Raw genomic sequence first — 13,001 nt, forward strand, 5'->3', positions numbered from 1 at the left:
ACCTTGACCGCGTGGGTTTCCTCTGGGCACCTCCATTTCCTCACAGCTTGCAGAGATGAAAGGGTTAGGGTCAGTAAGTTGTGGGTGTGCTACGTTGGTGCCAGAAGCATGGTGATACTTGCACCCAGCACATGCTCGGACTGTGTTTGGCATTTCACTGCACAAGTGACAAATAAAACCAAGATTTAATCTCTTTAAAACAATCATTCAGCTGGGGTGAGGCTCTATTTTCCAGCAATAATTTAACTCTATAGGCATTCCCCCAGTTAGCTAAGGGCTCAATTCCCAAGAATTGTCTGTAAGCCATTTTCCTAGGAAGTAATCTGTTTTCCATACATCTCTCTACATACAATCATTTCATTGAATAAACACTCTTACACTGCCCATAGTTCAACGAGTGAAGTAAAACCTATATCCAGTCATTAGTAACTACCATGGAGTATCATTACTAGCTTGAAAAAATGTATGGAAGAATTTGCGTAAAGTCAGATTTCCATAAGTCAGGTCACTTACAAGCTCAATGCTCGGACTGCGTTGGTCGTTGATGCAAACAACACATTTCACTGTATGTTTGGATGTACAGGTGACAAATAAAGCTGATCTCTCTGCACATTTATGATTTGGCTGCAGAAGCCTCCATGTTATCCAGGTTCCACTGTAAATTGCTGTGGATAGCTGCAGGACACAGTTGTGAATGGAAGACATTCCTCAGAACTGGTACATACTTCCAAGTTTAAAGTAAATTTATTATCAAAGTACATGTATGTCACCATATACTACCCTGAGATTCATTTTCTTGTGGGCATTCACAGTAAATACAAAGGAACAATAGAATCAATGAAAAACCGCACACGACAAGACAATGCAAAATTGAATTGAACTGGCTTTGATACTTACATCCTTTATGTACATGAGTAAAAATCTTTACGTTACATCTCCGTCTAAATGTGCAATTTATAGTCATTGGTAATAAATAGTACGTACAACAGGACGGTCAATATAACGTAGAAATACAGTTGTATCAGTGTGAATTAATCAGTCCAATGGACTGGTGGAAGAAGTTGTCCCGGAGCCTGTTGCTCCTGGCTTTAATGCTGCAGCATTAAAGTTTGTGGTTGGGGTGACTAGGCCCCCAATGATCTTTTGGGCCCCTTTTAAACACCTGTCTCTGTAAATACTCTGAATAGTGGGAAGTTCACATGCACAGCGTTGGGCAGTCCACACCACTCTCTGCAGAGTCCTGCGATTGAGGGAGGTACAGTTCCCATACCAGGCAGTGATGCAGCCAGTCAGGATGCTCTCAATTGTGCCCCTGTAGAAAGTTCTTAGGATTTGGGGACTCATGCCAAACGTCTTCAACCGTCTGAGGTGAAGGAGAGGCTGTTGTGCTTTTTTCACCACACAGCTGGTATATGCAGACCATACGAGGTCCTTGGTGATGTGTATACCAAGGTACTTAAAGCTGTTCACCCTGTCAACCCCAGATCCAGTGATGTTAATGGGGGTTACCCCGTTCTTCATTCCTCCTGTAGTCCACAATCAGCTCCTTTGTTTTTACAACGTTGAGGGAGAGGTTGTTTTCTTGACACCACTATGTCAGGGTAATGACTTGGACAACATTGTGTAAATATAAAAAGAAAACAAAATAACAAATATTGAGAACATGAGCTGAAGAGTCATTGAAAGTGAGTCCATAGGTTGTGGGAACAGTACATTGTTGAGGTAAGTGAAGTTATCCTGTCTGTTCAGAAGCCTGATGGTTGAGGGGTAAGAACTGTTCCTGAACCTGGTGGTGAGGGTCCTAAGGCTTCTGTACCTCCTTCCTGAAGGCAGCAGTGAGAAGAGACTCAATGGGCCAAACAGTCTTCTGTGTTGTGAAAAGTAATATTCAGCTGCTCAGCTATCCTTCAGTGGGGCACTCAACGTGTCAGATCTCTGAGAGAGCCATTGAGCTCACGGTATTCTGCCTTAGAGTTGTGAATGGTGCCGCTGGCCTAATTAGTCAGGCAAACTGGGAGCTGTGAACATTTCCCACATTTATAATAGGTTAATTGTGCCCTGGAATAGCCCCTTGCTGAGGCCTCAGTCTGTTCTCCCTGCCACTATCCATAGTGACTTTGTCAGCTGTATCAAGCTCTGAACCATGGTGCTGAAGCAACCAACAAACTTCTTGATTTACTTAAAACTTGCTGAAGCTTAACTCCCTTAAATATTTATTCAGATGTGCCACAATAAAATTGTAACTGATCTTTCATTTATTTACTTGTTGGCATAGCCATTTTTCTCAGGTTTATTTAGATCTCTCTGCACTTCCTGTAATTATTTCAAACAGCTTTTGGCTCCCTTGGGATTAGTAGTTGGAGGAGTCGCAGGCCCTGATTTATAACATTTTACATATTTATTTGAACTGTGCTAAAGCATGTGTTTGACTTGGAATGAATATCGATTTCTCTTCCAGTGATTTCTCCAGCCCCCCTCCTCTTTTTTCCCATTCCCCATTCCCACCACCCTTTCTGTTGCCCTCATCCCCTGGTGCCCCTCATCCTTCCCTTTCTCCCATGGTCCACTCTCCTCTCCTGTCAGATTCCTTCTTCTTCAGCCCTTTACCTCTTCCACCTACTCCTTCCCCCAGCTTTTTACTTCATCTCCCTCCCCCACCCACCTACCTACCTACCTTTCTACCACACGTGGTCTCACCTGTCATCTGCCAACTTGTACTCCACCCCCCCAAAAAAAAATTCTAGCTTTTTCTTCCTTCCTTTCCAAACTTTATGGAGTGTTTCTGTCTGAACCTTTCTGACCTGCTGAGTTCCTGCGGCGTTTTGTGTGTGCTTGACATTCTTTTTCCCCACCTCCACATTCCAGGGAGAGCTGGTGGGCATGCTCCGTTACATGATGGACAATGAAGACGCCATTCATCTGGACAATAACTTAGCCACATTCTTGCAGAGTCGAGGTAACTAAATATACTGTTTAAATAAATTTGCTACACCAATCAAATGTACATGACAGGGACTGTTTCTCAGTTTTTTTTTGTGCATCAAGCCTGAAGCTTGCTGTGATCCTGTTTTCAGTTTGGAAATGGCCTCACATCAGGACTAATCTCTTTCATCTCCCCCCCCCCAGGGGTAACAGACTTGTGCTGTGTGATATTATTTATCTTTTTCTTTGTGAGATAGCACAGTGCTGGGCCTTCGAGCCCTTCAAGCTGTGCCACCCCAGGAATGCCTGGCTACCTTGATTTAACCCTAACCTAATCATGGGACAATTTACAATGATGAACTAATCTACCCGGTATGTCTTTGACTGTGGGAGGACCTGGAAAAAACCCACGCATGTCACGGGAGGGCATACAGAGACTCCTGACAGAACAGCACTGGAGTTGAACTCTGAACTCCATTGCCCCAAGCTGTAATTGCGTCGTGCGAACTGCTACATTACCGTGGTGCCTCATCTGCTCTTACCTGCCGTCTGGAGCTCATTTGACACCTTCCAGATCATCAGTTGATAAAGTTCAAAGTAAATTTGTTATCAAAGTTCATATGTTACCGCACACCTCCTTGAGATTCATTTTCTTGTGGGCATTTACAGGAAAAATAAAGGAATACAATAGAATCTAAAAAAAACTGTACATAATTTAAGAAGGGAGGGAGACAGAAAAAAGGAATTTATAGGCCAGTTAGCCTGACTTCAGTGGTTGAGAAGACGTTGGAATCCATTATTAAGGAAAAGGCACATGACAAAATTGGCCAAAGTCAGCAAAGTTTGCTGAAGCGAAAATCTTGCCTGACAAGTCTGTTGGAATTCTTTGAGGAAATAACAGGCAGGATAGACAAAGGAGAGTCAGTGGATGTTAGAACATAGAGTAGTACAGCACAGTACAGGCCCTTTGGCCCACATTGTTGTGCCGACTCTCAAACCCTGCCTCCCATGTAACCCCCCCCACCTTAAATTCCTCCATATACCTGTCCAGAAGTCTCTTAAACTTCACTAGTGTATCTGCCTCCACCACTGACTCAGGCAGTGAATTCCACGCACCAACCACTGAGTAAAAAACCTTCCTCTAATATCCCCCTTGAACTTCCCACCCCTTACCTTAAAGCCGTGTCCTCTTGTATTGAGCAGTGGTGCCTTGGGGAAGAGGTGCTCGCTGTCCACTCTGTCTATTCCTCTTAATATCTTGTATACCTCTATCATGTCTCCTCTCACCCTGCTCCTCTCCAAAGAGTAAAGCCCTAGCTCCCTTAATCTCTGATCATAATCCATACTCTCTAAACCAGACAGCATCCTGGTAAATCTCCTTTGTACCCTTTCCAATGCTTCCACATCCTTCGTATAGTGAGGTGACCAGAACTGGACACAGTACTCCAAGTGTGGCCTAATCAGAGTTTTATAGAGCTGCATTTTTACCCCGCGACACTTAAACTGTACCCCTCGACTTATGAAAGCTAACACCCCATAAGCTTTCTTAACTACCCTATCTACCTGTGAGGCGACTTTCAGGGATCTGTGGACATGTATCCCCAGATCCCTCTGCTCCTCCACACTACCAAATATCCTGCCATTTACTTTGTACTCTGCCTTGGAGTTTGTCCTTCCAAAGTGTACCACCTCACACTTCTCTGGGTTGAACTCCATCTGCCACTTCTCAGCCCACTTCTGCAACCTATCAATGTCTCTCTGCAATCTTCGACAATCCTCTACACTATCTACAACACCACCAACCTTTGTGTCATCTGCAAACTTGCCAACCCACCCTTCTACCCCCACATCCAGGTCGTTAATAAAAATTATGAAAAGTAGAGGTCCCAGAACTGATCCTTGTGGGACACCACTAGTCACAACCCTCCAATCCAAATGTACTCCCTCTGCCACGACCCTCTGCCTTCTGCAGGCAAGCCAATTCTGAATCCACCTGGCCAAACTTCCTGGATCCCATGCCTTCTGACTTTCTGAATAAGCCTACCATGTGGAACCTTGTCAAGTGCCTTACTAAAATCCATATATATCACATCCACTGCACTACCCTCATCTATATGCCTGGTCACCTCCTCAAAGAACTCTATCAGGCTTGTTAGACGTGATCTGCCCTTCACAAAGCCATGCTGACTGTCCCTGATCAGACCATGATTCTCTAAATGCCCATAGATCCTATCTCTAATAATCTTTTCCAACAGTTTTCTCACCACAGACGGAAGGCTCACTGGTCTATAATTACCTGGACTATCATACTACCTTTTTTGAACAAGGGGACAACATTTGTCTCCCTTTAATCCTCCGGTATCATTCCCATAGACAACGAGGACATAAAGATCCTAGCCAGAGGCTCAGCAATCTCTTCCCTCGCCTCGTAGAGCAGCCTGGGGAATATTCCATCAGGCCCCGGGGACATCCATCCTAATGTATTTTAATAACTCCAACACCTCCTCTGACTTAATATCAACATGCTCCAGAACATCAACCTCACTCATATTGTCCTCACCGTCATCAAGCCATCTCATTGGTGAATACTGAAGAGAAGTATTCATTGAGTACCTCGCTCACTTCCACAGCCTCCATGCACATCTTCCCACCTTTATTTCTAATCGGTCCCACCTTCACTCCTGTCATCCTTTTGTTCTTCACATAATTGAAGAATGCCTTGGGGTTTTCCTTTACCCTACTCGCCAAGGCCTTTTCATGCCCCCTTCTTGCTCTCCTCAGCCCCTTCTTAAGCTCCTTTCTTGCTACCCTATATTTCTGAATAGACCCATCTGATCCTTGCTTCCTAATCCTCATGTATGCTGCCTTCTTCCACCTGACTAGATTTTCCACCTTACTTGTCACACATGGTTCCTTCACCCTACCATTCTTTATCTTCCTCACCAGGAAGAATTTATCCCTAACATCCTGTAAGAGATCTCTAAACATCGACCACATGTCTATAGTACATTTCCCTGCAAAAACATCATCCCGATTCACACCTGCAAGTTCTAGCCTTATAGCCTCATAATTTGCCCTTCCCCAATTAAAAATTTTCCTGTCCTCTCTGATTCTATCCTTTTCCATGATAATGCTGAAGGCCAGGGAGTGGTGGTCACTGCCCCCCAGATGCTCACCCACTGCGAGATCTTTGACCTGACCTGGTTCGTTACCTTATACTAGATCTAGTATGGCATTCCCCCAGTCAGTCTGTCAACATACTGTGACAGGAATCTGAACTGGACACACTTAACAAACTCTGCCCCATCTAAACCCTTGGAACTAATCAGGTGCCAATCAATATTAGGGAAGTTAAAGTCATCCATGATAACAACCCTGTTATTTTTGCACCTTCCTAAAATCTGCCTCCCAATCTGCTCCTTGGTATCTCTGCTGCTACCATGGGGCCTATAGAACACCCCCAATAGAGTATCTGCTCCCTTCCTGTTCCTGACTTGCACCCATACTGACTCAAAAGAGGATCCTGCTACATTACCCACCCTTTCTGTAGCTGTAATAGTATCCCTGACCAGTAATGCCGCCCCTCCTCCCCTCCCCTCCCCTCCCCTCCCCTCCCCTCCCCCTGCTATCCCTTTTAAAGCACTGAAATCCAGGAATATTGAGAATCCATTCCTGCCCTGGTGCCAAGTCTGTGTAATGGCCACTACATCATAATTCCATGTATGTATCCAAGCTCTCAGTTCATCACCTTTGTTCCTGATGCTTCTTGTATTGAAGTACACGCACTTTAGCCCTTCTACCTTCTACCTGTACACCCTTTATTCTACTTCTCTTTCCTCAAAGCCTCTCTATATGTTAGATCTGGCTTTACTCCATGCACTCTTTCACTGCTCTATCGCTCAGGGTCCCATTCCCCTAGCAAATTAGTTTAAACCCTCCCGAACCATGCTAGCAAACCTACCTGCAAGGATATTACTCCCCCTTGAGTTCAGGTGTAACCCATCCAATCTGTACAGGTCCCACCTTCCCCAGAAGAGATCCCAATGATCCAAAAATCTAAATCCCTGCCCCCTGCACCAACTCCTCAGCCACACATTCAACTGCCATCTCCTCCAATTCTTACCATCACTGTCACGTAGCACTGGCAGCAATCCTGAGAACGCCACCCTTGAGGTCCTGTTCTTCAGCCTTCTGCCTAGTTCCCGAAACTCACACTTCAGGACCTCATCCCTCTTCCTGCCTATGTTGTTGGTCCCAACATGTATCATGACTTCTGGTTGCTTTCCCTCTCGTATCAGGATGTCGTGCACCCAGTCAGATACATCCCGGACCCTGGCACCCGGGAGGCAACAAACCATGTGGGTGTCCTTCTCACGTCCACAAAATCTCCTGTCTGCTCCCCTGACTATAGAGTCTTCAATGACGACAACTCTCCTCTTCTCCGTGCCACCCTTCTGCACCACCGGGTCAGACTCAGTGCCGGAGGCCCTGCCACCGTGGCTCACACCTGGTCGGTCGTCCCCACCAACAGTATCCAGGACGGTAAACTTATTATTCAGGGGAATGGCTACAGGGGTGCTCTGCACTACCTGTCTACTCACCTTCGCTTTCCCCTCTGACTGTCACCCAACGACCTGCTTCCGGCAGCCTAGGTGTGACTACCTCCCTGTAGTTCTCATCTATGACTTGCCTCATTCTCCCTTACGAGTCAAAGGTCATCCAGTTGCTGCTCTAGATTCCTTACACAGTCCTCCATATTGCCCAACCGTATGCACTTCTGGCAGATGTGACTCTGCGGGAGAGGGGAGTTCCCCAAGACTGCCACATCTCACGTGAGAGGCACATCACCGTCTCAGGAGGCATTGTAAAGACTAACTGAGAACAAGCTCATCCTCCACCTCTTCTCGTCAAAGCCTCAAAGCTCCAGGGGCCCGCTCACTCACTAGCCACTCTGCTTGAGCTTCCCCTTTTATTTATTTGTTTGAGCTGTTCAAATTGCTTGGTCACCTGACCTCGATTGCCCAATGAGCTGCTTTCTGCTGAGTCTGAGCTATTCAAATCTTGTTTGTCTAATTAACTGCTTTCTGCTGAGCTATTCAAATCTTGATTGACTTGATTCCATAGTCCAGCTGCCAGAATCTGTTGAGTCAAAGCCTCAAAGCTCCAGTCCTTCACTGGCCCACTCACTCACTGGCCGCTTGTTTCCTTGGATTTTCTGAAGGTCTTTGACAAGGTGCCACACATGCTGTTTTAACAAGAGAAAAGCCCATGTTATTACAGGAAAGATACTAGCATGGACAGAAGATCAACGATGAGGCAAAAAGTAGGAATAAAGGGAGCTGGTTCTGATTAGCTGCTGGTGACAAGTGCTGTTCCACGGAGTTGGTATTGGGACCACTCCTTTTCATATTATATGTCACTGATTTGGATGATGGAATTGATGCCTTTGTGGCCAAGTTTGCAGACGATACAAAGGTAGGTGGGCGGGGTAGATAGTGTTGAGGAAGCAGAGAGTCTACAGAGGATTTGGACAGAATGAGATAATGGGCAAATAAGTGGCAATAGTAGATTTGTAAGGAAATGCATGGTCTTGCACTTTGGTAGTCAGAATAGAAGTGTGGATTATTTTCCTGACAGGGAGAAAATTCAGAAATTGGAGATGCAAAGGTACCTGGGAGTCCTTGTGCAGGATTCCCTAAAGGTTAACTTGCAGAATGAATTGGTGGTAAGGAAGATAAGTGCAATGTTAGCATTCTTTTCAAGAGGACTAGAATATAAGAGCAAGGCTTTGATGCTGTGGCTTTGAGGCACTGGTCAGACCGCAGTTGGGAATATTGTGTGCAGTTTTGGGTCTTGATCCAAGAAAAGATGTGCTGGCATTGGAGAGGGTCCAGAGGAGGTTCACAAGAATGATTCCAGAATGAAAGCATTAATCTGCAAGGAGCATTTCATGGTTGTAGGCCTGTTCTCACGGGGGTTTAGAAGAATGGAGGGGGAATTTTATTGAACCCTATGGAATATAAAAGCCTTTGCCAGAGTGGATGTGGAGAGGATAGAAAGGTGAATTTAGGACCCAAGGACACAGAATCAGAATTGAGGGGCGTCTATTTAGAACAGAGATGTGGAGCAATTTCTTTAACCAACAGGTGGTAAATCTGTGGAATTCATGCCACGGACAGCTATGGGGGCCATGTTACTGAGTATATTTAAAGCAGAGGTTGATAAATTCTTGATTAGTCAGGGTGTTAGATGTTACAGGGAGGAGAATAAGGTTGAGAAGGATAATAAATCAGACGTGATGGAATGGCAGAGCAGACTCGATGGGCTGAATGGCCAATTCTCATGTCTTATGGTTTTATCATTAAAGATTGACATATGATAAATTGTGCAAATAAAAAAGAAATAATATTGCGAACGTGAGGTGTGGAGTCCTTGGAAGTGAGTCTGTAGGCTGTAGGATCAGTTTAGAGTTGAGGTGAGTGAAGTTATCCATATTGCATCAGGAGCCTGATGGTTGAGAGGTAATAACTGTTTCTGAACCTGGTGGTGTGGGACCCAAGGCTCTGGTACCTACTTGGTTGTAGTAGAAGGCATGGCTTAGATCAAGGGTTCCCAGGCTTCTTTTATGCCACGAACTCCTACCTTTAGCTGAGGGGTCCTCGGACCCCAGGTTGGGAACCCCTGGCCTCGATGCTGGGGGTCTTTGATGATGGATGCTGCTTTCTTGTGGCAGTACTCCATGTAAATGTACTCATGATAAATGAGGTTCCCAGAAGGTCTGACACCACTGTCTTTCAGAATAGTGCTGTGGACTCTCTCCTCTATCTGAATAGTAGATACTGCAGGTTTACTGGAGACACAAGAGAAGGCAGATGCTGGAAATTGGAGCAACAAACAATCTGGTGGAGGAACTTAGCGGCTCGAGTGTCATCAGTGGAAGAACAGGAATTGTGGGTATTTAGTGTCAACACGTTGTATCAGCTCTGAGAATGGTGAGGGGAGATGATTCCAGGAATTAAAGAGTTAATGTATGAGGACCGCTTAATGGCTACGGGTCTGTACTTGCTGCAGTTTAGAATGAGGGATCTCATTGAAACCAATTGAATATTGAAAGGCCTATATGGAGTGGATGGGGAGAGGTTGTTTCTTACAGTGGGGGAGTTGAAGACCAGAGGGCACTGCCTCAGAATAAAGAGATGTCCATTTGGAACAGAGCTGAGCAGGGATTTCTTGACCCAGCTAGCCAGAGGGTGGTCAGTAGAAAGAGAGAGAAGGGAGTGGTGAGAAAGGATTCCAAGATGAGGAGGGGTGTAAGATGACAGACAGGTAGGGGAGGGTGGCAGGTTATGAAAGCTGATAGAGAGAGGAAAAGGGGAGAATAAACAGATAGATTGGGGCGAGGAAAGGGTGAACGTTGGAGACTTTAGATTTAGAGCATAGAACAGTACAGGCCTTTTGGCCCACAATGTTGTGCCGACTTTTTAACCTGCTCTAAGATCATCTAAATAATTATGATTTGGTTTGCTTTCCCTTCAATGCATTAGTGAATCTCAGTCTGGATTAAGTCTCTGGACTGAAGTGGGTCTTAAAACCTATTACCACCTGACCCTAGGGAGAATGGGTTACCCTCCTAACCTTTCTTCAGCTTACATTGTCATACTTGTCACTCCACTTTGTTTTACCTCGTTGCTGTGTTTTGTTTCACCTTTTGATCGCCACCTCAAGAATTTGTGACAATGTTATAAGGAGATACCTTAATTCCGTGTTCACCTTCACAGCCTCCTCGCCAGTGGCCCATCTGCACAGCCCGAGCTCAGATGAAGTAATTTCACCGATGTTCTATGGGAAAGCTGGAGGGCAAAAAACCCAGTTTCTGTCATCCAAAGTTTACAGGTCAGTAGTGTAAAATGTTCCTGCTCATCAGACACACTTTGTATCTTGTCACAGTTACAGCCGGGGAGCCTGATACAATTCATAAGGATTTCTTTCATTCTTTTTCCTAGTTCAGGCTCTATTTACACTAAAGTAAAACACTGAAACTGAGAAATAATGCATCATGTGACCTGAAGCATAAGCACGGTTCTTCTGCAGATTTTTGCCTGTCAAGTTCGAGGATTTTGTCTATTCACACAATGACTTTCATATATCAAATACTTTAGGCTTTTTCAATGAAGCATTGTTCAATACTTGGCATCAGACCCAAGGGAAAGCAGTTAGAGAGAGGTGACCACATTTAGTTGACGTGCTTAGAGTGTAGAACTGTATAGTACAGGCTCTTTGCCCATAATGTTGTACTGACCTATATAAATATACTCCACCATCGATCTAATCCTATCCTCCTACTCAACCCATAACTCCATTTTTAAAGGACACCGAACTGTACAGGCCCTTCAACCAACAATGTTGTGCCGACCTTTTAATCTACTGCTAGATCAACCTAACCCTTGCCCCTCTCATAGCCCTCCTGTTTTCGATCATCCATGTGCCTGGCTAAGAGCTTCTTAAATGTCCCTAATGCATCTGCCTCTACCACCACCCCTGGCAGTGTAATCTGTGCACCCCCCATTCTCTGTGTAAACAAAATCCTACCTCTGACATTCCCCCCCCATACTTCCCTTCAATCATCTTAAAATTATTCCCCCTTGTATTAGCCATTTCTACCCTTGGAGAAAGTCGCTGGCTCTCCACTCTTAGCATCTTGTTCGCCTCTATCAAGTCACCTCTTATTCTCTTCCTCTTCAAAGAGAAAAGCCCGAGCTCACTCAACCTACCCTCAAAAGACATGCTCTCTAATCCAGGCAACATCCTGGTAAATCTCCTCTGCATCCTCTCTAAAACTCCCACATCCTTCCTGTAATAAGATGACCAGAACTGAACACAATACTCCCGGCAAGTTTGTAGGAATGTTTTAAAGGGAGGTTTGAAGAAATTTGTGATCAAGGGTTAGGGGAGTGTTTAAATGTACTGATTATTCCTCACTCTACCTCCTCCTCACTGTTGTAAGCAGCAGTCTCCCAACCAGTAATTGTCCTTAGCCGTTGTGATCTTCCACAGAAATACACGCCTTTAGTTCTTTTCTACTTCCATCATCAACATAATTCAAAGGTTGAACTTCAATGGTCAAAGTAAATTTATTATCGAAGTGGGTGTATGTGTATGTAGTATAGTGGCTGCGTTACGCTATTACAGTGCCAGCAACCGGGATCAGTTCACAGGGCTGTCTGTAAGGCTTTCCTGTGACTGCATGGGGTTCCTCCCACAGTTTAGCTTCTCAGTTGGTCACATGGGTGTAATTGGGCAGTGCTTGCTTGTTGGGTTGGAGGAGTCTGTTACCGTGCCATAAATATGTACCATATAGTTCTAAAGTTCAAAGTAAATTTATAATCGAAGTGCGCGTATGCTACCATGTTCTACCTTGAGATTCATTTTCTGTCAGTATAGCGAAGCCCAAGCCACATCTGTAACCTGCTACAATGGTACAATTTCCTTTTTTCAGCCTCCTCACAGAAGGTAGAGGAATAAAGGACAGGTAACCGTGGTTTCCAGTCATCTCAAGCACTTCTCCACAGTGAAGGACATTTAAAGTGCAGTCCCTGTTTAATGCACTGGATATTTTGATCGGGTGCCTCATAAGAATTTCAAGATGAGTAGATAATACAAAGGAGCAAAATTGGGCCATTTGGTCTGGTCAAGTCTGCTCCTCTATTTCATCATGGCTGATTATTATCCCTCTCAACCCCATTCTCCTACCTCTCCCTGTAACCTTTGACACCCTAACTAATCGAGAACCTACCAACTTCTAAAGTATACCCTATGATGTGGCCCTCGCAGCAGTCCATGACAATGAATTCCACAGATTCACTACACTCTGGCTAAAGGAATTCCTCCTCAAGGTCTCAATAGACATCCCTCTTTTCTGAGGCCACGCCCTCTGATCCTAGACTTCCCCCGCTATAGGAAACATCCTCTCCGCAATCGCTCTAAATAGGCTTTTCAACATTCAATAGGTTTCAGTGAGATCCCCCATTCTTCTGAATTCCAGCGTGTACAGGCCCAGAGCAATCAAACACTCCTATATT

General features: G+C 44.9%; 1 protein-coding gene across 5 annotated transcripts in view; it reads left to right on the forward strand.

Annotated features, from left to right (window-relative positions):
• numa1 (nuclear mitotic apparatus protein 1) overlaps window positions 1-13,001 on the forward strand; it is a 181,695-nt gene that overhangs the window by 88,261 nt on the left and 80,433 nt on the right. For all 5 annotated transcript variants that reach the window (XM_063054722.1, XM_063054721.1, XM_063054723.1 and 2 more), the window contains 2 exons: window positions 2,866-2,956; window positions 10,701-10,815. In XM_063054722.1, the coding sequence (XP_062910792.1) occupies window positions 2,866-2,956; window positions 10,701-10,815 (206 nt within the window). The remainder of the gene's footprint in view (window positions 1-2,865; window positions 2,957-10,700; window positions 10,816-13,001) is intronic.

Source organism: Mobula hypostoma, chromosome 7, assembly GCF_963921235.1.
Source record: "Mobula hypostoma chromosome 7, sMobHyp1.1, whole genome shotgun sequence".
NCBI classification, from domain to species: Eukaryota; Metazoa; Chordata; class Chondrichthyes; order Myliobatiformes; family Myliobatidae; genus Mobula; species Mobula hypostoma.